General features: G+C 51.9%; 2 protein-coding genes across 2 annotated transcripts in view; both read right to left on the minus strand.

Moving 5' to 3' along the window:
* Positions 1–697: 697 nt before the first annotated feature.
* Positions 698–7,114, minus strand: LOC137299239 (uncharacterized). Its single transcript, XM_067967901.1, has 3 exons — positions 7,035–7,114; positions 6,428–6,738; positions 698–1,242 (listed from the first exon to the last, which is right to left on the minus strand). The coding sequence occupies exons 1-3, from the start codon at positions 7,112–7,114 to the stop codon at positions 698–700; spliced, it is 936 nt and encodes a 311-aa protein (XP_067824002.1).
* A 4,163-nt stretch (positions 7,115–11,277) lies between these two features.
* The window catches only part of poldip2 (polymerase (DNA-directed), delta interacting protein 2), a 28,415-nt gene continuing 13,341 nt past the window's right edge, over positions 11,278–26,351 (minus strand). The window contains exons 10-11 of the mRNA XM_067967902.1: positions 24,260–24,339; positions 11,278–11,993 (exon numbers count right to left, since the gene is read on the minus strand). Of these exons, the coding sequence (XP_067824003.1) occupies positions 11,879–11,993; positions 24,260–24,339 (195 nt within the window). The 3' untranslated portion in view covers positions 11,278–11,878. The remainder of the gene's footprint in view (positions 11,994–24,259; positions 24,340–26,351) is intronic.

The following is a 26,351-nucleotide window of genomic DNA, read 5'->3' on the forward strand; positions in this document are numbered from 1 at the left end:
CAGTCTCATTCAACCTGAGAGAGTGGACAGGGAGGGGGATGGAATTTGTGACGGGGTTAAAGACAATTGCTTCGATCGTCCTAATGCTGAACTGGAGGAAATGGCGATTCATCCAACACCGGGGTCAGAGAAGCAGTCTGACAGGACAGAGGCAGGGGAGGGGTTGAGAGAGGAGGAGCTGGGTGCTGTCAGCGTACATGTGAGCACTGACCTCCTGTCACAAATGAAGCAAATGAAGCAAAGAGGACCTGGCTCATTGCCACAGGGCATGATGTTGAACTGGGAAAACCAGAATGGCCCAGGTTTGATCTCCGCTCTGTGGTGTGTTTGCTGATTGTCGTGGTGACAGGGATGGGACAGTCTATGAGCAAGGGAGATGGAAAATTAACCATCCTATCTCCGGTCTGTCCAATCAGACGAATGAGATGAAAGTCTTTGCTTTCATTGGCTGAGATTCCCACGATATATTTGAGACTGTCTCAACCCAGTTGAGTTTGGGGCAAACAATAATTTGGGATGAAAATGAGAGTTTGGTTGAAGGGACAGGATGAGTTTGGTGGAAGTTGATAGGATGCGGGTGAGCCTGAGTTTGAGGTTAGAAATGACATTAAGTTTAGGGACGAGGGTTAGGGGGGACATTATGACGTGGTTGTGTTTAAGGCTATGAGTGTGGGTTAAAGTTAGTTTGACAGTGTGATTACATTTTAGGGTGAGGTCGAGTTTGGGTGTGAGGTTGGGTTTGGGAGTGTGATTGGGTTTGGGAGCCCGGTTGGGTTTTGTTGGGTTTGGGAGCCCGGTTGGGTTTGATTGGGTTTGGGAGCCCGGTTGGGTTTGATTGGGTTTGGGAGCCCGGTTGGGTTTTGTTGGGTTTGGATGTGTGATTGGGTTTGCGTTGGATTTGATTGGGTTTGGGTGAATGGTCGGGTTTGGGCGAACAGTCGGGTTTGGGAGCCCGGTTGGGTTTGATTGGGTTTGGGAGCCCGGTTGGGTTTGATTGGGTTTGGGAGCCCGGTTGGGTTTTGTTGGGTTTGGATGTGTGATTGGGTTTGAGAGTGCGGTTGGGTTTGCGTTGGATTTGATTGGGTTTGGGTGAATGGTCGGGTTTGGGCGAACAGTCGGGTTTGGGAGCCCGGTTGGGTTTGAGACTGGGAGTCTGAAACAGTAGTTTAGCTCCTGCAAGTGTTGCTGGGAGTTGGTTATCTCCTAGGTTCTTTCCAGCATTGAAGAGTTCGATTGAACAGCCTTGTAGAGTTCAAGAGGAGAGAGGGTTTTGTTTTGCTAATATTACTCCTCCCAGGCTGCAGAACACTGTTTGTAGCTGCCATGGACAGAGTCCAGGAACAACAGATGACTGTGAGTCAGAGAGTACACAGAGTTCTGTGGGTCTGTTGTTTGTGCTTAGCGAGTCTGCCTCGGTCACTCCCACACAAAGATGCATCGTCCGTCCAAAGGCACAGAGCCAGCAGAAAGTAGCACAGTAAAGATGGTCAGGGTCAGGGTGCTACCAGACAGTGAGGTTCAGCCTGTAAACCGAGGGAGACAATTTAGAGTGTTCCTCCCCCTCCTCCTCCCTCCCCCTCTCCCTCCCTCCTCCTCCCCCCTCCACCCTCCTCCTCCCCCCTCCACCTCCCTCCTCCTCCCCCCTCCTCCTCCCCCCTCCTCCTCCCCCCTCCTCCCCCCTCCTCCTCCCTCCCAGTGAAAGAGTTTCCATGTCTTTATTGAGCTTGCACTGATAGTGCCAGATATAGTAAGGTGTAAAATAAATTAACTTCCACGGATATCTGGTTCTTTTTATCCTGGAGTCGGATGTTGTCGGGCTCTGTCAGGCTAGGAGCTGAACACAAATAGCAATGCTGAAGTATCAGGGCTCCCCCATCCTGCCCACTGGTAGATTCACCACTGAGCTGTATAGAACAGGAAGATCTCCCACTCTCACTGGGGAGCTGGTTCAGCTCGTTGACTCCAGCTCCCCCTGGGCTGGGGAGAGCAAGGATTCCCACTCACGGACCCAGCGATTCTGGCCTGTAAGTGGTTCTCACGGGAGGCGGGGTGGGAGTTTCTCCACAGTGATGCCCCCTGCTGTTAAATAGCTGCCAATATTTGTTCTCTGGACACTTATCTGAAGAATGGAGATCCAGCCAGTTTCACATCGGTACCAAGGAAAATTCTAGAATCGACTGAAGGACAAGTTGTTGGGTCATTGAGATATATAAACTGGAAGGATTTACAAAAGGGAACTCATGTAAGACCAAGTTGCTTTTGATAAAGTGTCTCACAGAAAGCCAGGTGAGATACACGGGCCATACAGGACCAGACGGGAGTGAACCGTTCCCTTTTACCTGGTGTACTGTACGTGCACAGGAATTGATACCGAGACACAGGTAAGCCATACAGTAGTGATTACACAGGCCTGGTGCAAGATATATTTTTATGCCTAGGTATCAGCCGTGGCTCAGTGGGGAGCCCTCTCACCTGAGTCAGGAAGTCCTGGGTTCACGTCCTACTGCACAGACTTGAGCACAAAAATCTAGGCTGAGATTACAGTGCAGTACTGAGGGAGCGCTGCACTGTCGGAGGGTCGGTACTGAGGGAGCGCTGCACTGTCGGAGGGTCGGTACTGAGGGAGCGCTGCACTGTCGGAGGGTCAGTACTGAGGGAGCGCCGCACTGTCGGAGGGTCAGTACTGAGGGAGCGCCGCACTGTCGGAGGGGCAGTACTGAGGGAGCGCCGCACTGTCGGAGGGGCAGTACTGAGGGAGCGCCGCACCGTCGGAGGGTCAGTACCGAGGGAGCGCCGCACTGTCGGAGGGTCAGTACTGAGGGAGTGCAGCACTGTCGGAGGGTCAGTACTGAGGGAGTGCAGCACCGTCGGAGGTGCCCTCTGTCGGATGAGACGTTAAACCGAGGCCCCGTCTGCCCTCTCAGGTGGGTGTAAAAAATCCCACAGCCACTATTTCGAAGTAGAGCAAGGGAGTTTGTGGGATCTTGCTGTGTGCTAATTGGCTGCCACATTTCCTACATTACAACAGTGACTACACTTCAAAAGTACCTCATTGGCTGTAAAGCGCTTTGGGACGTCCTGAGGTCATGAAAGGCGCGATAGAAATGCCTTTATGCCTTTATCAATATGTTTCAAGTGAAAATAGAAGTTTGGATTTATCGTCAGCTGAAGATGAAAGTTCCAGCCATAAAACTCAGACTGGAACAGACCTGACCTGAAGGAAATCCAGAACCCAAAACTATTAATAATGTTCTGACACTAGACGCATAACCAGACGCAGCTGTGATTCCCAGGATGTGCCATGGTGCCTGGAATCATTAGGAATTACCACAGGCTCCAACACGAGCCAGCCCTCGGGGTAAGTCAGCTGTTTATAGCACGGATACATCATCAAAGTCTGCTCAGCATCTGGTGGCGGGCCCAGCCTGGGAGGTAGCAGAGCGTCAGATGGAGGTCGTATCAATCGACATGTATCCTGTTATAGGAGCAGCAAGCAGGAGATGGCAAAGTCAGTGAAGCCTTTGCATGTCAGGCTTAACCCTTTAAAATCTGAAACAGCTTCTGCCTCGCTCATGGCCAATAATTCACGGAAATGAAGCAATGCTCTTGTAGGTTCCTTGCCCTCCTCTTAATGGCACAAACTCTGCGAGCAGGCGGGTGTCAGTTCCAGTCGTGCCAAGCACCCTCTGTACCCACTCCAGAGACTTGAGCACAAAATGTTAGCCGACATTCCCAGTGCCAGTACTGAGGGAGCGCCGCACTGTCGGAGGGTCGGTACTGAGGGAGCGCCGCACTGTCGGAGGGTCGGTACTGAGGGAGCGCCGCACTGTCGGAGGGTCGGTACTGAGGGAGCGCCGCACTGTCGGAGGGTCGGTACTGAGGGAGCGCCGCACTGTCGGAGGGTCGGTACTGAGGGAGCGCCGCACTGTCGGAGGGTCGGTACTGAGGGAGCGCCGCACTGTCGGAGGGTCGGTACTGAGGGAGCGCCGCACTGTCGGAGGGTCGGTACTGAGGGAGCGCCGCACTGTCGGAGGGTCGGTACTGAGGGAGCGCCGCACTGTCGGAGGGTCGGTACTGAGGGAGCGCCGCACTGTCGGAGGGTCGGTACTGAGGGAGCGCCGCACTGTCGGAGGGTCGGTACTGAGGGAGCGCCGCACTGTCGGAGGGTCGGTACTGAGGGAGCGCCGCACTGTCGGAGGGTCGGTACTGAGGGAGCGCCGCACTGTCGGAGGGTCGGTACTGAGGGAGCGCCGCACTGTCGGAGGGTCGGTACTGAGGGAGCGCCGCACTGTCGGAGGGTCGGTACTGAGGGAGCGCCGCACTGTCGGAGGGTCGGTACTGAGGGAGCGCCGCACTGTCGGAGGGTCGGTACTGAGGGAGCGCCGCACTGTCGGAGGGTCGGTACTGAGGGAGCGCCGCACTGTCGGAGGGTCGGTACTGAGGGAGCGCCGCACTGTCGGAGGGTCGGTACTGAGGGAGCGCCGCACTGTCGGAGGGTCGGTACTGAGGGAGCGCCGCACTGTCGGAGGGTCGGTACTGAGGGAGCGCCGCACTGTCGGAGGGTCGGTACTGAGGGAGCGCCGCACTGTCGGAGGGTCGGTACTGAGGGAGCGCCGCACTGTCGGAGGGTCGGTACTGAGGGAGCGCCGCACTGTCGGAGGGTCGGTACTGAGGGAGCGCCGCACTGTCGGAGGGTCGGTACTGAGGGAGCGCCGCACTGTCGGAGGGTCGGTACTGAGGGAGCGCCGCACTGTCGGAGGGTCGGTACTGAGGGAGCGCCGCACTGTCGGAGGGTCGGTACTGAGGGAGCGCCGCACTGTCGGAGGGTCGGTACTGAGGGAGCGCCGCACTGTCGGAGGGTCGGTACTGAGGGAGCGCCGCACTGTCGGAGGGTCGGTACTGAGGGAGCGCCGCACTGTCGGAGGGTCGGTACTGAGGGAGCGCCGCACTGTCGGAGGGTCGGTACTGAGGGAGCGCCGCACTGTCGGAGGGTCGGTACTGAGGGAGCGCCGCACTGTCGGAGGGTCGGTACTGAGGGAGCGCCGCACTGTCGGAGGGTCGGTACTGAGGGAGCGCCGCACTGTCGGAGGGTCGGTACTGAGGGAGCGCCGCACTGTCGGAGGGTCGGTACTGAGGGAGCGCCGCACTGTCGGAGGGTCGGTACTGAGGGAGCGCCGCACTGTCGGAGGGTCGGTACTGAGGGAGCGCCGCACTGTCGGAGGGTCGGTACTGAGGGAGCGCCGCACTGTCGGAGGGTCGGTACTGAGGGAGCGCCGCACTGTCGGAGGGTCGGTACTGAGGGAGCGCCGCACTGTCGGAGGGTCGGTACTGAGGGAGCGCCGCACTGTCGGAGGGTCGGTACTGAGGGAGCGCCGCACTGTCGGAGGGTCGGTACTGAGGGAGCGCCGCACTGTCGGAGGGTCGGTACTGAGGGAGCGCCGCACTGTCGGAGGGTCGGTACTGAGGGAGCGCCGCACTGTCGGAGGGTCGGTACTGAGGGAGCGCCGCACTGTCGGAGGGTCGGTACTGAGGGAGCGCCGCACTGTCGGAGGGTCGGTACTGAGGGAGCGCCGCACTGTCGGAGGGTCGGTACTGAGGGAGCGCCGCACTGTCGGAGGGTCGGTACTGAGGGAGCGCCGCACTGTCGGAGGGTCGGTACTGAGGGAGCGCCGCACTGTCGGAGGGTCGGTACTGAGGGAGCGCCGCACTGTCGGAGGGTCGGTACTGAGGGAGCGCCGCACTGTCGGAGGGTCGGTACTGAGGGAGCGCCGCACTGTCAGAGCTGCCGGCTTTCGGATGCGACAGTAAACCAAGGCCCCGTCTGCCCTCTCAAGTGGACATAAAAGATCCAATGACACTATTTCGAAGAAGAGCAGGGGACTCTTGGGCCAATACTTACCCCTCAACCAACATCACTAAAAGACAGATTATCTGGTCATTATCGCATTGCTGTTTGTGGGATCTTGCTGTGCGCAAATTGGCTGCCGCATTTCCTACATTACAACAGTGACCGCACTTCAAAAGTACTTCATTGGCTGTAAAGCGCTTTGGGACATCCTGAAGTTGTGAAAGGCACTATATAAATGCAAGTCTGTCTTTGTACTGGACCTGGGAGCAATAGTATGACAGCCAATTCCTGGCCCACCCAATGTCCACACACACACACACTTTCCAGCAGGGAACACTGATTGGGATTTAGGGGCAGGAACTCTGGCTGATTCTATCCCAGGGCACCTCTTCAACTGAGATCAGGTAACTCTGCACAGACCAGGGATGGAACCTGTGACCTTCCATCCCAGTGAGTGAGCAGACAGTGCAGTGCAATCACTCACCGAGCTAGGGAGGACCACAATCACTTTCCCCACTGCATATTTCTCCATCATTGCTGGCGCTCAGTGTTTGAACCGTGCGACCAATAGTACGTCACCTCCTAGAAAAGAGATGGCTGGGGCTCGGCTGGGGGGGTCGCTGCGCTGGGGCTCGGCGGGTGTGGGGGGGTCGCTGCGCTGGGGCTCGGCGGGGGTGGGGGTCGCTGCGCTGGGGCTCGGCGGGGGTGGGGGTCGCTGCGCTGGGGCTCGGCAGGGGTGGGGGTCGCTGCGCTGGGGCTCGGCGGGGGGGGGTCGCTGCGCTGGGGCTCGGCGGGGGGAGGTCGCTGCGCTGGGGCTCGGCGGGGGGAGGTCGCTGCGCTGGGGCTCGGCGCGGGGGGTCGCTGCGCTGGGGCTGGGGGTTGGAGACAGACTGGAAGTATACCAGAACTCAGAGGGTTAACCAGGAGACAGGTTGAACTCTGTCGTTGGAAACTGCTGGAACATTCTGCATCATTCTGGAACGTATGATTTTAAGGACAAGCCTCGCCCAGCACCATCTGAGAGCGATTATTAACTAGATTAATAATTAAACACAGACTAGCGCAACAACCGATCAGTCCGAGGGTGGGAGGGCAGAGGGAGAGTTTCTCGAAGTATTTGGAGCAGATGAGTCCTGCCCATTCACTGGTTAACTCTGGGTCTGAACCTCAAACTAGATTAACTCACCTGCTGCTACCAGGAAAAGCAGCACATTCCCCCACTGTGCCAATCTTCCAGCAGTCTCTGCTGCTGCCTGCTGGGCACATTCCTGGCACCTCACTCACTGGAAACAATCTCCTGATACAAGTTCAGGAAAATCCTCCAGCTCTCCCCAGTCACTCACTCACTCAGTGAGGCCTCTGCTGGGTCTCGGTGGGATCACAGTTCAGCCCAGTGCAAGGCCACAATTCCATCCACAATACTTTTTTTTAACGCAGCCAGTTGTTCTGATCTGGAATGCGCTGCCTGAAAGGGCGGTGGAAGCAGATTCAATAGTAACTTTCAAAAGGGATTTGAATAAATACTTAAAAAGGGAAAATTTGCAGGGCTACGGGGAAAGAGCAGGGGGATGGGACTAATTGGACAGTTCTTTCAAAGAGCCAGCACAGGCACAATAAGAACATAAGAAATAGGAGCAGGAGTAGGCCATTCGGCCCCTCGAGCCTGCTCCGCCATTCAATCAGATCATGGCTGATTTTTGACCTCAACTCCACTTTCCTGCCCGATCCCCATATCCCTTAATTCCCTTAGAGTCCAAAAATCTATCAATCTCAGCCTTGAATATACTCAATGACTGAGCATCTACAGCCCTCTGGGGTAGAGAATTCCAAAGATTCACAACCCTCTGAGTGAAGAAATTTCTCATCTCAGTCCTGAATGGCCGACCCCTTATCCTGAGACTATGCCCCCCCTAGTTCCAGACTCTCCACTCTCCAGCCAGGGGAAACAGCCTCTCAGCATCTACCCTGTCAAGCCCTTTTAAAATGTTATATATTTCAATGACATCACCTCTCATTCTTCTAAACTCCAGAGAATACAGGCCCATTCTACTCAATCTCAGAACAACCCTCACATCCCAGGAATCAATCTAGTGAACCTTCATTGCACCGCCTCTAAGGCAAGTATATCCTTCCTTAGGTAAGGAGACCAAAACTGTACACAGTACTCCAGGTGTGGTCTCACCAGAGCCTTGTACAATTGTAGCAGGAATTCCTTACATTTATACTCCATACTCTTTGCAATAAAGGCTAACATACCATTTGCCTTCCTAATTGCTTACTGTACCTGCATGCTAACTTTGTGTTTCATGTACAAGGACACCCAAATCCCTCTGAACACCAACATTTCTTAGTCTCTCACCTTTAAAAAAATATTCTGTTTTTCTATTTTTCCTACCAAAGTGAATAACCTCATTTTTCCCCACATTATACTCCATCTGCCACCTTCTTGCCCACTCACTTAACCTGTCTATATCCTTCTGCAGCCTCTTTGTGTCCTCCTCACAGCTTACTTTCCCACCTAGCTTTGTATTGTCAGCAAACTTGGATACATTACACTCGGTCCCTTCATCAAAGTCTTTAATATAGATTGTAAATAGCTGAGGCCCAAGCACTGATCCTTGCAGCACCCCACTAGTTACAGCCTGACAACCCAAAAATGACCTGTTTATCCCTACTCTCTTTTCTGTCTGTTAATCAATCCTCTATCTATGCTAATATATTACCCCCAATCCCATGAACCCTAATCTTGTGTAACAACCTCTTGCATGGCACCTTATCGAATGCCTTTTGAAAATCCAAATATACTACATCTACTGGTTTGCCCTTATCTATCCTGCTAGTAACATCTTCAAAATAATAAATTTGTCAAACACTATTTCTCTTTCATAAAGCCGTGTTGACTCTGCCTAATCATGTCAGGCTAATTGTAGTTCCCTGTTTTCTCTCTCCCTCCTTTCTTGAACAGCAGCGTTACATTTGTTACCTTCCAATCCACAGGGACCGTTCTAGAATCTAGGGAATTCTGGAAGATCAAAACCAATGCATCCACTATCTCTGCAGCCACCTCTTTTAACACTAGGAGAGGGTCCAGGGGATTTGTTGGCTTTTAGTCCCATTAATTTCTCCAGAACTTTTTCTTTGCTAATCTTAATTACTTTAAATTCCTCACTCTCATTAGACCCTTGGTTCCCCATATTTCCGGTATGTTTTTTGTGTCTTCTACTGTGAAGAAAGATACAAAATATTTAATGTCTCTGCCATTTCCTTATTCCCCATTATAATTTCTCTTGTCTCTGCCTCTTAGGGACCCACGTTTACTTTCACTAATCTCTTCCTTTTTACACACTTGTAGAAGCTCTTACAATCTGTTAGAAGCTCTAACAGCACTGTGGGAGAAGCTTCACCACACAGACTGCAGCGGTTCAAGAAGGCGGCTCACCACCACCTTCTCAAGGGCAATTAGGGATGGGCAATAAATGCCGGCCTCACCAGCGACGCCCACATCCCATGAATGAATAAAAAAAATGTTTTTATATTCCTTGCTAGTTTACTCTCAGATTCAATTTCTCCCTCTATCAATTTCTTGGTCATGATGGGCCAAATGGCCTCCTATATGATTCTTCGAGCGGCACTAAAGCCAGATCTAAACCTAATCAAAATCACCACTGCAAGTACTCCCTCTTTAAGAGGAGAGCGCTATTAAACCAAAATTCTCACAACACCTCTCCCTCAGTGAGTAAATGAATGTGATACTGACTTGATTCTATCCCCTCCCTCCCAAGCCTGGATTTCTGTCTCCAGAGGTGTTTAAAAGTAACCTGTTAAATGACAAGCTGCCTCATTGCCCCTTTATTTAAGTTCTGTGAAATGTGATTGATGCGTCTCATTGTGTGATCTGTTCACTGTAAATACTGAGCTCACAGCTCCTGTCCTGTTCTGCAAAAAAAAATGTTCTGTCTTATACAATTTTTATTTCATGGGCCATATATTCTGGATTATATCCAGCTAATGCCCCCCACCCACCCCTTATAGACAGACCACAGCGAAAGGAGCATTGCAGTCTGTGCATTAGGAACTCTGATCACAGACAGGTGAAATAGTGGGAACTGTTAGTGGCAAATTCTGACAGCAATTTAGAAACAATAGCCCCCCCAGGGCGATCCCCGGGGGACCCCCCCCCCAGGGCGATCCCCGGGGGACCCCCCCCCCAGGGCGATCCCCGGGGGACCCCCCCCCCAGGGCGATCCCCTGGGGACACCCCCCCCAGGGCGATCCCCTGGGGACACCCCCCCCAGGGCGATCCCCTGGGGACACCCCCCCCAGGGCGATCCCCTGGGGACACCCCCCCCAGGGCGATCCCCTGGGGACACCCCCCCCAGGGCGATCCCCTGGGGACACCCCCCCCCCCCACCCCACCCCAGGGCGATCACCGGGGGACACCCCACCCCAACCCCAGGGCGATCACCGGGGGACACCCCACCCCCACCCCAGGGCGATCACCGGGGGACACCCCACCCCCACCCCAGGGCGATCACCGGGGGACACCCCACCCCCACCCCAGGGCGATCACCGGGGGACCCCCACCCCCCACCCCAGGGCGATCACCGGGGGACACCCCACCCCCACCCCCACCCCACCCCACCCCAGGGCGATCACCGGGGGACACCCCACCCCACCCCAGGGCGATCACCGGGGGACACCCCACCCCACCCCACCCCAGGGCGATCACCGGGGGACCCCCACCCCAGGGCGATCACCGGGGGACCCCCACCCCCACCCCAGGGCGATCACCGGGGGACCCCCACCCCCAGGGCGATCACCGGGGGACCCCCACCCCCCCAGGGCGATCGAGTAGGAACAGCAACTACTGCCCCAGTCTGACCCCATTTTATTCCACCTTCCTGACTAGTGGAATAACCTGGGCCCACACTGTTCCACTCTCTCCCTCCCATTCATACAACAGGCACAGAGACAATGCAACTTGAACTGAAATAACCACTGCGAGTTACCGTTAACAAGTGTTAGGACAGGTCCCACTACTCTACCCCCTGCCCACTCTCCCTGTGAATGTTAAAGGTTGCACAGCACTATTTCAAAGAACAGCAGAGGAGTTCTCCCCGGTGTCCCGGCCAACAATCCTCCCTCAACCAACATCAACATCAACATAAACAGATTAACTGGTCATCCATCTCATTGCTGTTTGTGGGATCTTGCTGTGTACATACTGACTGCTGCGTTTCTCTACATAACAATGACTGCACTTCCAGGTAACAATGTATGTGAAGCATTTTGAGACATTTGGGAGAGGTGATAAGGTGCGTTTGGGAGAGGAGATAACAGCGAGCCTCAGTCTTCGAGCAAGGGGAGTGATTCATTCCAGCATAAAATCCAGTGCGTTTTCCCTCTGATTGAAAGGCTGGAAGTCCAACTTTAACCCTTTCATTTCATTTAATCTTCCCGTCACATTAACACACTGGCAGATATTGTTGATCTATAATAACTCACAGGGGAAGAGACCAGAGGCAGGACAGACACCACTCGGCCCTGATCGGTCAGCCTCAGACGGCCAGAGTCCAGCCTGCCCCAGGTGGCCGGAGTCCAGACGGCCGGAGTCCAGCCTGCCCCAGGTGGCCAGAGTCCAGCCTGCTCTGCCCCATTGCTCGGCCTTTTTTTTTTAAACATAATCGAAAATCAAAATTTGGTGGAAAAAACGTTTGAAAAGACAGACAACGTTCTCTGAACCCGAACCCTGTTCCCCCTCCCAACGCTCTCCGATCACAAACCCCATTCCCCTCCCGCCCAATATCCTTTCCGTTTCCTCCTTAAACGATATGAGCATCATCCAGTGCTAGCGTTCCACTTTCAAACCTATTTTTTCAGCAAAACAGACGTAATATAACCAGTGGTTAAACAGCGAATCCAGGACATCTGCAAAGGGCCGGCAATGGAAGACTTTCCCCTTCGATTTCCCCCCCAAAGTTCCAGGCAGAATCTTCCCCCTTGCAGCCCAGGGTCACAGCATGCGCCGCTCTACCAGCTGTACCCAGCAGGGGGAGCCTTGTCATCTTTATTGCTCTCGAGGGAGAATGGCGGAATGCGGACATCAAGCTGGGAACCATCCGTCCTCTCGAAGCGGAACGTTCCCCTGCAAAGGAGATGAAAGTAGGACATGGTGAGTAATGTGAGCCTCCCGGGCTCAGGGGGCGACTGTAGTGAACAGGCAATAGCCCCGCAGGGCCCACATCAACTAACAACAACGACTTGAGAATCAAAACACTGCCTGTGTGGCTCAGTGCTGTGCCGGCCCTGCTCTCCACCGGCCCTGCTCTCCACCGGCTTTTACAAGCCCGGCTCGGCATTGCTGAACCACTGCTTTGCTGGCCTTCCCTCCTGCTCCGTTTAACCTCGGTGGGACCCTGTGGTACCCCTTCATCGCAGTTCTCCAGGAACAGGGCGCTCTGTGTGGAGGGCTTCGATTCCACATTAAACCCGTACAAAAATATTACTGGATTAAAATAAGGGAAACGTTATTTGACAAAAAAAAATCTTTATTTAAACCTGTCATTGAACATCTGCAGCAGCTTGGCACATACAGGCTCAACAAGTTTTGAAAGATAAACACGCACGGAGTAACCAGCAATATCGCCAGAGAGCAATACAGCTACTGCAGCACACCTGAAACACCCCACAATGGCAGCCTGCATCCCCAGGCACGATCTAACGCAGACTCAGAATGCAGAGTACAACATTTATTATACCTCACCCAAGTGGCTATTCTTCAGGTGCGAGTCCAGACATGACTACATATTCAACCTTGTGAGGCATCACAATTAGGTCAACCCTGTCCTCAGCCAATGTACACACACACACACACACACACACGTACGTAGGGGGTCACTACATAACGATCAGGAGCAGGACTCCTGGTTGATTCTCCTATTCCTAACCCAGGGGCAATGAGCTGGAGCATCCCTACTCCACAGCTTCAAACCTGGAACCCAGCCACTCCATGTGACTCAATACATCAGATGCTGCATTTACTGCCCATTAATGGAGCATTACCTCAGCACAGTGAGGGATCGATCATCACAACATCTAAACCAGCAGATTCCCAAAAGGACTGGTCAGTGACATGTGCACCAAACTGGCCTGAGTTACAGTCAACTGCCCAGCCCCAGTGATGCTACTGAGGCGATTTAATCATTTAATACAAGTATTGTACACTCGAATCACACTAGTACTGTACCCCAGTGTTATACAGAGACAGACCTGTACCGTACCAGTGTTATACAGAGACAGACCTGTACCGTACCAGTGTTATACAGAGACAGACCTGTACCGTACCAGTGTTATACAGAGACAGACCTGTACCGTACCAGTGTTATACAGAGACAGACCTGTACCGTACCAGTGTTATACAGAGACAGACCTGTACCGTACCAGTGTTATACAGAGACAGACCTGTACCGTACCAGTGTTATACAGAGACAGACCTGTACCGTACCAGTGTTATACAGAGACAGACCTGTACCCCAGTGTTATGCAGAGGCAGACCTGTACCCACCAGTAATGTACCTCAATTTTATCAATTTCAAAATGCTGACTCCAGTCACAACCCAAGTTTGAAGGAACAAATCTAGAACTGTCCTGCTGGGTGTTTGTCACTGATGTCACGCACCCACTGTCAAACGGTACTGAGCTCCCAGTAACAGCTGTCATCACCTCAAGTGCAGCCACTGTTCTGTACAGACTTGGTCCACACAGGCACTGTACAGACTTTATTAAAACCCTAGCAAGGGGGGAAAAAGTACACAGCACTGTTCCACACAAGATTTAGAGTTCACACGGAGAGTTGGAACACAATTACTGATTTGTTAAAGTATGGAGTCTGCTTTTCAAAGGTTCTAACACTGAGGTACAGTCAGTACCCCCACATCACTGCCCCCACACTGTGAACCCAAACACTTGGAGCACATTACAAACAAGGTCAAATGAATCAGGATGAGTCTGGTTAGAGCTGGTTAATCAACAACAGCTTCGCGATGTCAGACAAATGCGACAGCATCTCACAGACAACCGCAGCCCCACGGATATAAACCCTCACAATAGAACCCAACACTGAGTGTGCTTGTGTTTAAAGGTCCATGCATAACTAGTTATGATGTGTTCCTGTGTGTGGGATGGTGGTGTGCCCCAGCACTGTCTCTCGGGATGGTCTACCTCTGCTCTGGTGTGAGGCCGTATCCTGCGTGCAGACTGTGTTTAGTTACTCGACCAATTGCTAGAGCCAAATATTCAGACCAGGGAAGCGAAGGGCCCATCGTCCTCAGTACTGCTCTCGAGAGAAAAGGACGGGATGGAAACGTCGAAGGTGCTGGTGTCTGCCCGTTGGAAAGTGTACGAGCCCCTGCGGAAGGCGGAAAAAGCAATAAGCAGCAGCAATACCGTCTACTCCTCTTCAGCGCAGCCCCAGAATATCACCCAAAGCCTCGGTAACCTCAGGCCCTCTCAGCGCCCGCCTACTGAGACAGTCTATAGTTGGACCTGTACAGCCCCACTCTCCCTCTATAACACTGCACCACCATTCCCACCCCAATTCACATTGCTCCCTTTACTCCTCCTCCTCCAACCCCCACCCATCAGTTTTATCAGCAGCAGTGGTCTGAGCTTCTGTCCCCCACCCCGATCGGAGTAGAATGCTGGCTAATCTTTCTAGGGGCTGTTGATGATACGCCCACCACCCTGACTGGATCAGCACTGTCCGATGGCAGAGCTTGGGACCTATATGGGGCCTGTGTGTGTGTGTGTGTGTGTGTGTGTGTCAGTCCACACTGTGCAACTAGCACATCCACCCACTGAGCTACCCAGGAGAAAACAGCACTAAAACTTCTACAAATCCACAGGACACAGACCTACAAGCTTGCATTGGAAATTGTGTAGCTGAGAGTGGTACAGCCCGCGACATTCAGTGAGTACCATGACTGAATAATCCCTGGATAAGACTGGCTTGGGCAAACGGGACATATAACGGATTCAAAGTCTACTGCCCCGCGGGAGATACACTGAGTTGGAGTAGACCGTATTGTACAGGTGTGGATGAAGGAGTGGTTAACCTGTATTTGGTGGTGTTGGTTGAGGGAAGAACGTTGCCAAGACACATGGAGAAATCCCCGCTCTTCTTCAAATTGTAACGTGGAATCTTTAGCATCCACCTGAACAGGCCGATGGGGGGTCTCGATCCAATCTCTTATAAAAAGCTCGACACCTACAATGCAGCACTCCCTCAGAACTGACCTATCGGCCCGGATTAGCTCATATTCTGGAGTGTGGCACAAATACACAACCTTCTGAGTCAGAGCGATTACTATCTGCTGATCCAGGGTAACAAGCTAACACACTAACTGCTGTACATTCCAATGGGTCTTTTGATTCAGCAGAGTAAGTACGTCTGTATCTGGGCTTATTTAATGTACTGGTGACAATGCAGCATTAGCGATGAGTGGTACAGTCCTGTCTGATACTCTTAATCCATCCCCTTAAACTGCTGCCACCAGTAATTCTCCCCCCACCTGCAGAGCTCAGTAACAGACCTGTACCACCAGTACTGTACCCGTGTTATAGTAACAGACCTGTACCCACCAGTACTGTACCAATTATAGTGACAGACCTGTACCACCAGTACTGGACCCAGTGACAGACCTGTACCACCAGTACTGGACCAGTTATAGTGACAGACCTGTACCACCAGTACTGGACCCAGTGACAGACCTGTACCCACCAGTACTGTACCCAGTGACAGACCTGTACCCACCAGTACTGTACCAGTTATAGTGACAGACCTGTACCCACCAGTACTGGACCTAGTGACAGACCTGTACCCACCAGTACTGGACCTAGTGACAGACCTGTACCCACCAGTACTGGACCCAGTGACAGACCTGTACCCACCAGTACTGGACCCAGTGACAGACCTGTACCCACCAGTACTGTACCAAGTGACAGACCTGTACCACCAGTACTGGACCTAGTGACAGACCTGTACCCACCAGTACTGGACCCAGTGACAGACCTGTACCCACCAGTACTGTACCAGTTATAGTGACAGACCTGTACCCACCAGTACTGGACCCAGTGACAGACCTGTACCCACCAGTACTGTACCAGTTATAGTGACAGACCTGTACCACCAGTACTGGACCCAGTGACAGACCTGTACCCACCAGTACTGTACCCAGTGACAGACCTGTACCCACCAGTACTGTACCAGTTATAGTGACAGACCTGTACCCACCAGTACTGGACCTAGTGACAGACCTGTACCCACCAGTACTGGACCTAGTGACAGACCTGTACCCACCAGTACTGGACCTAGTGACAGACCTGTACCACCAGTACTGGACCTAGTGACAGACCTGTACCCACCAGTACTGGACCCAGTGACAGACCTGTACCCACCAGTACTGTCTCCCAGAGTTATACAGTTGAAAATGCTTTCTCTTGTCACAACCTAAGTTTGGTGGGGCAGAATTGTACTGCTGCTTATTTATCACAGTTCAAACGGTTACAATGCAAACATTTCACTCACCCACCCACCGTTACACTGTACTGAAATCCCAGTGATACCACCATGCTCTGCTTTGCACTAGTGAGTAGCATGGAGTGTCAATAAAAAAAGGGAGCCATATGCACTGCTCTCTGTGTCATATTCAACAGAATGCCATGCTTGCTGGCACACAAAAGGTTTAGCCGTCCATTACCAGATCTGGCTGCACCACATCAAGTGCCTTCAGGCCCTGCTCTCCTCTGCCAAAACTGCCCACTACACCAGGATCACCCTGGAATGCGAAGATAACCCCTCCCCTGCCCCTCTAACAAGTGCAAAGAGCTCACGTGCTCCTTTCTCAGCTGCTTCTCCTTAGCCAGTAAGCCCACCTCCACACCCCCAACCCCCTCCCCGATTCCCGTCTCTCTCCCATTTTCACCATGCTTTCGAGGTTAGCTATAATATAGAATGCAGTGCTCTAGGCTGGTTATAGTGCAGCGTTAGTCAACATCCAAGGAGTAATAACCCAGTGTGGTCTTCAGGTGAAGCAGGGCTAAAGGGCGGGGGATAATGGGACCATGGTTCACAGATGTAACTCAGTCCCCATTCTAAAGTCATACATTTTGCCCTTTTTTAAATAATATTTTGATTCCATATTATTCATATGAGGAGTTTTTGGGTAGTCCAGGCCGAGGATCTGGGAGACGCAAACTGAAGCTACAGCCCCTCCACTGGCTCGATGGTGTAATTACAACATAGGTTTACATGGGCGGTTCCCTTTATAAATATGGACACTGGAATTTATAATACAAAAAGTTGACATAAAAAAGTGACAAAAATGTAAGAACACTTTTGTAGACATAAGATTTTTTAATACATTACATAGATTCTAAACAAAGCTCTCCTTCCATTGGCTGCATGTACCTTAACTCCAAGCTCAGCTTTATTTTAATTATAGGACACACTCCACTCCATTTCCCAGTCCTTCCTGCTCATGTCTGAATGAGGTAGCCTGGTTATTGCTAAATCTAACTGCACTGCTATAAAGTGGAATGAAGTCCACTAGACTGAAACAGCCCAAACCCATTTCCTCAAAGTCCCTTGTCACCTCCATCCTTCTATCTCTATAAAAAGTATGTGACTGTATCAGCCTGCTCGTGCTCAGGGTAAGGTGGTGAACGGGCCAGGCAAGAACCCATTGGGAGAGTCGTCGTTCTTGCTTTCGAGGGAGAATGGTGGAATGCGAACATCGAGGAGACTCCGGTTGGCTCTCTCAAAGCGATAGGAACCCCTGTGGAATGCAGAGACAACTGTCAGCCTCTGGAAACAGCTCCTGGCTACTTACAGCTGCTTAGCAATAGCAGGAGCAGGTTTGGTAAGGAGGGGAGGGGATAGGCTGGGGTTTAAATTAAAGGGAAGGGTTAATTCCTAGCTCCATCAGGTAACATAGTATTCCTGGACAGGCTCAGGTAATGAAGAATTCTCTCTCCAAACCAATCATCTTTCTAACAGATAAATGATACCTTCCTCCATGATTCAGCTGGATATGGCAGCGGCTGAACCTTGTGGAGCAGAAGGTCGCAGGTCACAGGTTACAATGTCGCAAGGTCCATCCCCAGTCTCTGCTGAATTAGCTGATCTCAGCTAAGCTGGAAATTGGGCTAGGAAGGAAAAAACTCTCAGGCCTCCAGCTCTAGCGACCTCTGCTCGAGAGGATGTGTGAGGACATTATGCTCTCCATGGTTGAATATCCAGCCCACACTCTCTTTGGCATCACACCTGAAGAATGGCCACTTGAGTGAGGTACTGGAGGGGAGACGTGGAACCAGGAAGGAGTCAGGGTCTCTGGGCTAGAGTAGTAGAGACCCAAGACATGGGATTATTTCTAAAACCAGAGAGCATCTACCATCTGTCCCGTCCCCCGAACTACTCCAAGAACACGACATAACAGACAAGTTTACCATTTGGAGTTCTCTTTTCACAGGGAATGGTGTAAGTTTGGATGTGTTTGTGGGGCCTTCTTGCAGCTTTTAACATTCAGCGCTCTGATTTGAGCTAACAGTCTACAGCTTGTACTGCATTACCAGGGCTTGTGTATACACACACACACACTTAACGTCTACACCATTTCCTTCAATCCCACAGCACAGGCACCAGCTTGTACAATTGAGATTTATTTTTCTTCTGAAGGTATAAACTCTTGCTGGGCTATGGTTTGATGAACACCCACCGATACCCCACCCAAGTACCTGCTCTTCATGTATGACCCAGACGGTGAGTATCAGCAGAACACAACCGTGGGTGCACCACAGCCAAGCCCAGTAGGAGACACTGGTTAAGGATCAAGCAAAGCTGGCTGATTTGCTCCTCCCTAACCCCGGATAGCCCTGTCAACTCTAGTCTCTTCTCCCCCCCACCCCACTCTCACTGCTGTTCCAGCTGAGACCAGCTATCTCAATGATTCATGGAAACTAGGACTAGCCCGGTTTATTTGACAGTCAGATATATTTGCTTTAAATCTAATTTTTGCAGATTTCTTAAATTGCCAATCCTGGAGAGTAATGAGAGATCAGGAACTCCTGGAGTACACGGCATGGGGGAATAACGCAATATGGAGCCCGCCCCCACCCCCTCAGTGAAAACGTTATATTTCCTACAAAAGAGGAGTGTATGAATCACCATCGCTCCACACATAGGTGACTACCACTACTGAACGGTCCAGACCGCAACCCCGCAGGGAACAACGGTCCAGACCGCAACCCCGCAGGGAACAACGGTCCAGACCGCAACCCCGCAGGGAACAACGGTCCAGACCGCAACCCCGCAGGGAACAACGGTCCAGACCGCAACCCCGCAGGGAACAACGGTCCAGACCGCAACCCCGCAGGGAACAACGGTCCAGACCGCAACCCCGCAGGGAACAACGGTCCAGACCGCAACCCCGCAGGGAACAACGCGGGCATAACGGCCCTATAAAAGGCTCAGGGAGCGCGACCTGCGGGGACAGGGAGCGACCAGCATCTCTTATCTTTTTCACTCCTACTCATTATCTTTCCTTATTTTCCAAAACCACTCAGTCCTCTCCCTGGTTTTAATCCTCACCCGTGTCCACCAGCAGATTAATTCTGAGCAAGAGCAGGCTGAAACGCATGAACAGCTGGGAATAAATCCGCAAGATTACACTGAACTGGGGAGGAGTAAGTGGGCTGAGAAAATTGGGTTGGATTATAAGAGAAACCTAATTTCCACATTGAGGATGAAGAGGTCATGGAGGGAAGGGTCGGTACATAAGTAATATCTCATACACCTTGTACTCAAAGATTGAATACCAAAATCGCAAATAAAACAGTGAACAGACTTTAAGAAATGGATTAGATTGATTCAAACAATGGATGAAGAGGTAAGTAAAGCTTACACACAGACTCAAACATTCCCCAGATTAGTAAGGGCCCATTCATGTGCTGGCTGAGGAAGGGTTTTCACTACTGATAGGAGGCTCTACCACAGCAACAGCAGAGGTCGTGTACAGCAATGCAAGGGCTGCTTTACACTGACACTTGTTCAGTGCGGATTGCAGGGCTGTCTGAATTAGCTACCTGTGTTTACACTGCTGAAGCCAGTTTCCTTATCCCCCTTTTGCTCACCGATGCTCAGTTTGGGTTCCGCCAGGACCACTAGGCTCCAGACCTCATTACAGCCTTGGTCCAAACATGGACAAAAGAGGTGAATTCCAGAGGTGAGGTGAGAGTGACTGTCCTTGACATCAAGGCAGCATTTGACTGAGTGTGGCACCAAGGAGCCCTAGTAAAATTGAAGTCAATGGGAATCAGAGGGAAAACTTTCCAGTGGCTGGAGTCATACCTAGCACAAAGGAAGATGGTAGTGGTTGTTGGAGGCCAATCATCTCAGCCCCAGGACATTGCTGCAGGAGTTCCTCAGGGCAGTGTCCTAGACCCAACCATCTTCAGCTGCTTCATCAATGACCTTCCCTCCGTCCCAAGGTCAGAAATGGGGAAGTTCGCTAATGATTGCACAGTGTTCAGTTCCATTCGCAACCCCTCAGATAATGAAGCAGTCCGAGCCCGCATGCAGCAAGACCAGGACAACATCCTGGCTTGGGCTGATAAGTGGCAAGTAACATTCATGCCAGACAACTGCCAGGCAATGACCATCGCCAACAAGAGAGAGTCTAACCACCTCCCCTTGACATTCAACGGCATTACCATCGCCGAATCCCCCACCATCAACATCCTCGGGGTCACCGTTGACCAGAAACTTAACTGGACCAACCATATAAAAAATGTGACTACAAGAGCCTAACTCCCCAAAGACTTTCCACCATCTACAAGGCACAAGTCAGGAGTGTGATGGAATACTCACCACTTGCCTGGATGAGTGCAGCTCCAACAACACTCATGAAGCTCGAAACCATCCAGGACAAAGCAGCCAGCTTGATTGGCACCCCATCCACCACCCTAAACATTCACTCCCTTCACCACCAGCGCACTGTGGCTGCAGTGTGTACCATCCACAGGATGCACTGCAGCAACTCGCCAAGGCTTCTTTGACAGCACCTCCCAAACCGCAACCTCTACCACCTAGAAGGTTAAAGGAAGCAGGAACATGGAACACCACCACCTGTACGTTCCCCTCCAAGTCACACACCATCCTGACTTGGAAATACATCACCGTTCCTTCATCGTTGCTGGGTCAAAATCCTGGAACTCCATTCCTAACAGCACTGTGGGAGAACCTTCATCACATGGACTGCAGCGGTTCAAGAAGGCAGCTCACCACCACCTTCTCAAGGGCAATTAGGGATGGGCAATAAATGCCAGCCTTGCCAGTGACGCCCACATCCCATGAACGAATAAAGAAAAAAAAATAGGGCTAATAGTCACATAATAGGGACCAGCCAGCAGGATCCAGACAGCCTTTGAAATGAACCTAAGTTCAGCGGCTTTAATCAAGAAACAAAGGAATTGCACCATCACTTAAACACCTCAAATAGAGTAATGAGAAGAGCCCCATCCCTCACTTGCAGATTCATTCTCGATCAGTGAATCAGTTTGTTAACTACATTACTGAATAAGACATGATGTGGAGATGCCGGTGATGGACTGGGGTTGACAATTGTAAACAATTTTACAACACCAAGTTATAGTCCAGCAATTTTATTTTAAATTCACAAGCTTGTGAATTTAAAATAAAATTGCTGGACTATAATTTGGTGTTGTAAAATTGTTTACAATTGAATAAGACATCACATCTTCTGTAGCTCCTATATAAACAAGTCCTATTACCTTATAGTGATGGTCTTGGCCATGTTTACTGATTAATGCAAATGACTGGGGGAAGTTGTGGTGAACCATTCTCTCCTATCCTGATCCCACCATCGCTATCTGCTCCGAGTCAGACTTCAAACGCCTCCGAGCACCTTATTGAACAGTTAGTGCATATTCAACAGCCGTCTGATTTGCATGGTAGTTTTTGTAAATTGAGTGTGCTTTGGGACACTGGCGCTATTTTACACAGGCTCAGTTAGCTCAGACTCTGGGCCTCTGCTTGAACCAGCAGCAAAACCATAAACCCACAGAAACCTGACTCTATGACTCTAGTGACAGGATAAAGGAAGAAGCTTTACTGTTAATACAGAGAGCTGGCTCTCAGAAAGCAAACTAAACCAGCACGTGTGAAAACACTGTAAACATTCCAATCCAAAATACTGCGGACACTGGAAATCTGAAACAAAAACAGAAAATGCTGGAAATAGTCAGCAAGTCCGGCTGCATCTGTGGAAAGATCATCCGCGAAAGGCCATCGACCTGAAAGGTTAACTCTGTTTCTTTCTCCACAGATGCTGCCTGACTTGCTGAGTATTTCCAGCATTTTCAGTTTTTGTTTCCATCCCAGTGCTAGTTTCAGGACAGCCTGCCTCCTGGTGGGTCTCTCCCGAGTTTCCATTTCCATCCAATACTGTTCTCAATACAGGCAGAAGCCCAGGCACCAAATCTGCCAGCATCTTGAGACTCAGGAGAAAGTGCACCTTGGCTGCTGGATCAAGGCAAGTCAGGTGGTTTATACTGCACCCATAGCAAGAGACCATGGGCTTGCTGTCAGTGGGGGGGCTGAAACCTAAAAGCACCTTAATTTACCCAAACTGACCCACGGGGCTAGAGCCCAAAAGGTGAACAAGACCCATGTTGGATGAGGTTTTTTAAAAAATCAGTGATACCAGAGGCCAGTAGTGAGCTGGTGAGTGTACTTGATTTGGGAAACCAGCAACAACATGCATTTATATAGCGCCTTTAATATAGTAAAACGTCCCAAAACGCTTCACAGGAGCGTTTATCAACAAAATTTGACACCGAGCCATATAAGCAGATATTAGGACAGGTGACCAAAAGCTTGGTCAAAGAGGTAGGTTTTAAGGAGCATCTTAAAAGGAGAGAGAGGTGGAGAGTTAGGTCACAGATCACCATGATCTCATTGAATGGCAGAACAGACTCGAGGGGCTAAATGGCCTACTCCTGTTCCTGTGTTCCTAGAGGCAGCGAGGTTTAGAGAGGGAATTCCAGAGCCTAGGCAGCTGAAGCTATTAAAATTGGGGATGTACAAGAGGCCGGAATTGGAGGAGCACAGAGGAGGTTACAGAGATGGACTGGAGGAGCACAGAGGAGGTTACAGAGAGGACTGGAGGAGGTTACAGAGATGGGGAGGGGCGAGGCCATGGAGGGAATTGAACATGAAGATGAGAATTTTAAAAATCGAGGCATTGCCGAACCGGGAGCCAATGTAGGTCAGTGAGCACAGGGGGTGATGGGTGAACGGGACTTGGTGCAAGTTAGGATACAGGGCAGCAGAGTTTTAGATGAGCTGAAATTTATGGAGGGTGGAAAATGGGAGGTCGGGCCGGAGAGCATTGGAATAGTTGAGTCTGCAGATGCAGGGGGAAGTGATAAAATCAGGATAGCTGGTAACACGGAGCCATTTAACAATGTTTCAGGTCTGGGGTAGCAGGGACTCAGGATGTCACAGGCACCAAAATAAGAAAGTGCTGCAGAGTTAAGCCAAAGGATACTAAACAAACTTTTGATTGTGGTGAAGTGATCCAATTTGCTTATTGAAGATCTCCAACACAGGTGACTCAACACTCTGCAGTAATAAATTTTAAGTTTTTCAAATCTATCAACGGTTACAAATAGCCAGTAAAATATTTTTCATAATTTAACATTTTCTCCCTTCCTGCCCTGAAGGTGCTGACTCTTACTGAGGTACAGTACCACAGGGTCCAGGCACCTCAAAAGGCCATTCATCATGTGTGAGCTCAGTGAGTACAGTCAGGATATTCAACAATGGAGGATTTGTATCCAGGCCCGATCCTGTCCTCACCTGGTGTCCAGGCAATGTGCTCACACTCACACCTCAAAGAATGCAGTCATGGGAAGGGCCCCACCCCAATCATGAGGCAGACCCTGGATACAGACAAACACTCAAATACCAGCAGGAGTTCCCAGTTAGTGATCAGCAGCTGGAACCCTGGCTGTTTGCACGCTCGCTAATTCAGGGCACGGAGATCAATTGAAGCAACCTTGCTGAGATGGACTAACTCAGCGCAGACATTGGAATCGAGGCTGGGACCCCCCAACTCTGCATGGCTCAGCCCCTCACTGGTTAACGAGGTGGCCCATCGGAGGAGCAGGCCACTCACACCAAGTACAGCTTATTTTTGTGCAGAGACACTACCCCTACTCTCTGATGGGTTTCATTTCACAGAAACCAGGCAGTCTGCGTGATGCGGCAGATACTGAACAGCGAAGCGATGATTCTAGACCTGACCTTTACACCACAGCTAAAGGATTACTCACCACATGTGACCACTGGGAGCCTGCAGTGAGACATGGCTGCTGTACTGAAACGCAGGCTGCTCCTTCGACAAAACCGGCTCCTGGTCAGGGAGAGAGACACAAAAAATACATTTAAATTTGAAGTATTAGGGACCAGGAATCAATGTAGGTCAGCGAGGACAGGGGTGATGGGTGAGGGAGACGGAGCAGGATAGGATACAGGCAGCAGAGTTTAGAATGAACTGATGTTTGTAAAAGGTGGAAGATGGGAGACCAGCCAACAGAGCATTGGAATAGTTGATTCTGGAGGTCACAAAGGCACAGTGAGCGCATCAACGGCAAAAGAGTTGAGGTAGGGATGGAGGCAGGTAACACTAAGGAGGTAGAATTAGGTAGCCTTAGTGTTGGGGTTGGAAGCTTAGCTTGGGGTTGGATAGGACACCAAGGTTGTGAACAGTCTGGTTCAGCCTGAGACAGTGGCAGGGGAGTGGATGGAGTCAGCTACAGGGTACGAGGATGATGGCTCATCTAGGACTGGATGTCAGACGAGATGGTGGGGAGGTGAGAGATGGTGGGGAGGTGAGAGATGGTGGGGAGGTGAGAGATGGTGGGGAGGTGAGAGATGGTGGGGAGGTGAGAGATGGTGGGGAGGTGAGAGATGGTGGGGAGGTGAGAGATGGTGGGGAGGTGAGAGATGGTGGGGAGGTGAGAGATGGTGGGGAGGTGAGAGATGGTGGGGAGGTGAGAGATGGTGGGGAGGTGAGAGATGGTGGGGAGGTGAGAGATGGTGGGGAGGTGAGAGATGGTGGGGAGGTGAGAGATGGTGGGGAGGTGAGAGATGGTGGGGAGGTGAGAGATGGTGGGGAGGTGAGAGATGGTGGGGAGGTGAGAGATGGTGGGGAGGTGAGAGATGGTGGGGAGGTGAGAGATGGTGGGGAGGTGAGAGATGGTGGGGAGGTGAGAGATGGTGGGGAGGTGAGAGATGGTGGGGAGGTGAGAGATGGTGGGGAGGTGAGAGATGGTGGGGAGGTGAGAGATGGTGGGGAGGTGAGAGATGGTGGGGAGGTGAGAGATGGTGGGGAGGTGAGAGATGGTGGGGAGGTGAGAGATGGTGGGGAGGTGAGAGATGGTGGGGAGGTGAGAGATGGTGGGGAGGTGAGAGATGGTGGGGAGGTGAGAGATGGTGGGGAGGTGAGAGATGGTGGGGAGGTGAGAGATGGTGGGGAGGTGAGAGATGGTGGGGAGGTGAGAGATGGTGGGGAGGTGAGAGATGGTGGGGAGGTGAGAGATGGTGGGGAGGTGAGAGATGGTGGGGAGGTGAGAGATGGTGGGGAGGTGAGAGATGGTGGGGAGGTGAGAGATGGTGGGGAGGTGAGAGATGGTGGGGAGGTGAGAGATGGTGGGGAGGTGAGAGATGGTGGGGAGGTGAGAGATGGTGGGGAGGTGAGAGATGGTGGGGAGGTGAGAGATGGTGGGGAGGTGAGAGATGGTGGGGAGGTGAGAGATGGTGGGGAGGTGAGAGATGGTGGGGAGGTGAGAGATGGTGGGGAGGTGAGAGATGGTGGGGAGGTGAGAGATGGTGGGGAGGTGAGAGATGGTGGGGAGGTGAGAGATGGTGGGGAGGTGAGAGATGGTGGGGAGGTGAGAGATGGTGGGGAGGTGAGAGATGGTGGGGAGGTGAGAGATGGTGGGGAGGTGAGAGATGGTGGGGAGGTGAGAGATGGTGGGGAGGTGAGAGATGGTGGGGAGGTGAGAGATGGTGGGGAGGTGAGAGATGGTGGGGAGGTGAGAGATGGTGGGGAGGTGAGAGATGGTGGGGAGGTGAGAGATGGTGGGGAGGTGAGAGATGGTGGGGAGGTGAGAGATGGTGGGGAGGTGAGAGATGGTGGGGAGGTGAGAGATGGTGGGGAGGTGAGAGATGGTGGGGAGGTGAGAGATGGTGGGGAGGTGAGAGATGGTGGGGAGGCAGAGCTGGGTGTCATCCTAGTAGTTTCCACACAGTGGGAACTCGAGATCAATAATGGAGTGAGAAAGATCACAGAACTAAACACACTTCAATATGCTGCACCCCTCCCCGGAGCTCTGCATCAGTATTCGCATCACCGGGGAAAGC

The sequence above is a fragment of the Heptranchias perlo genome, chromosome 28 (genome assembly GCF_035084215.1).
Source record: "Heptranchias perlo isolate sHepPer1 chromosome 28, sHepPer1.hap1, whole genome shotgun sequence".
In the NCBI taxonomy this organism is placed as follows: Eukaryota; Metazoa; Chordata; class Chondrichthyes; order Hexanchiformes; family Hexanchidae; genus Heptranchias; species Heptranchias perlo.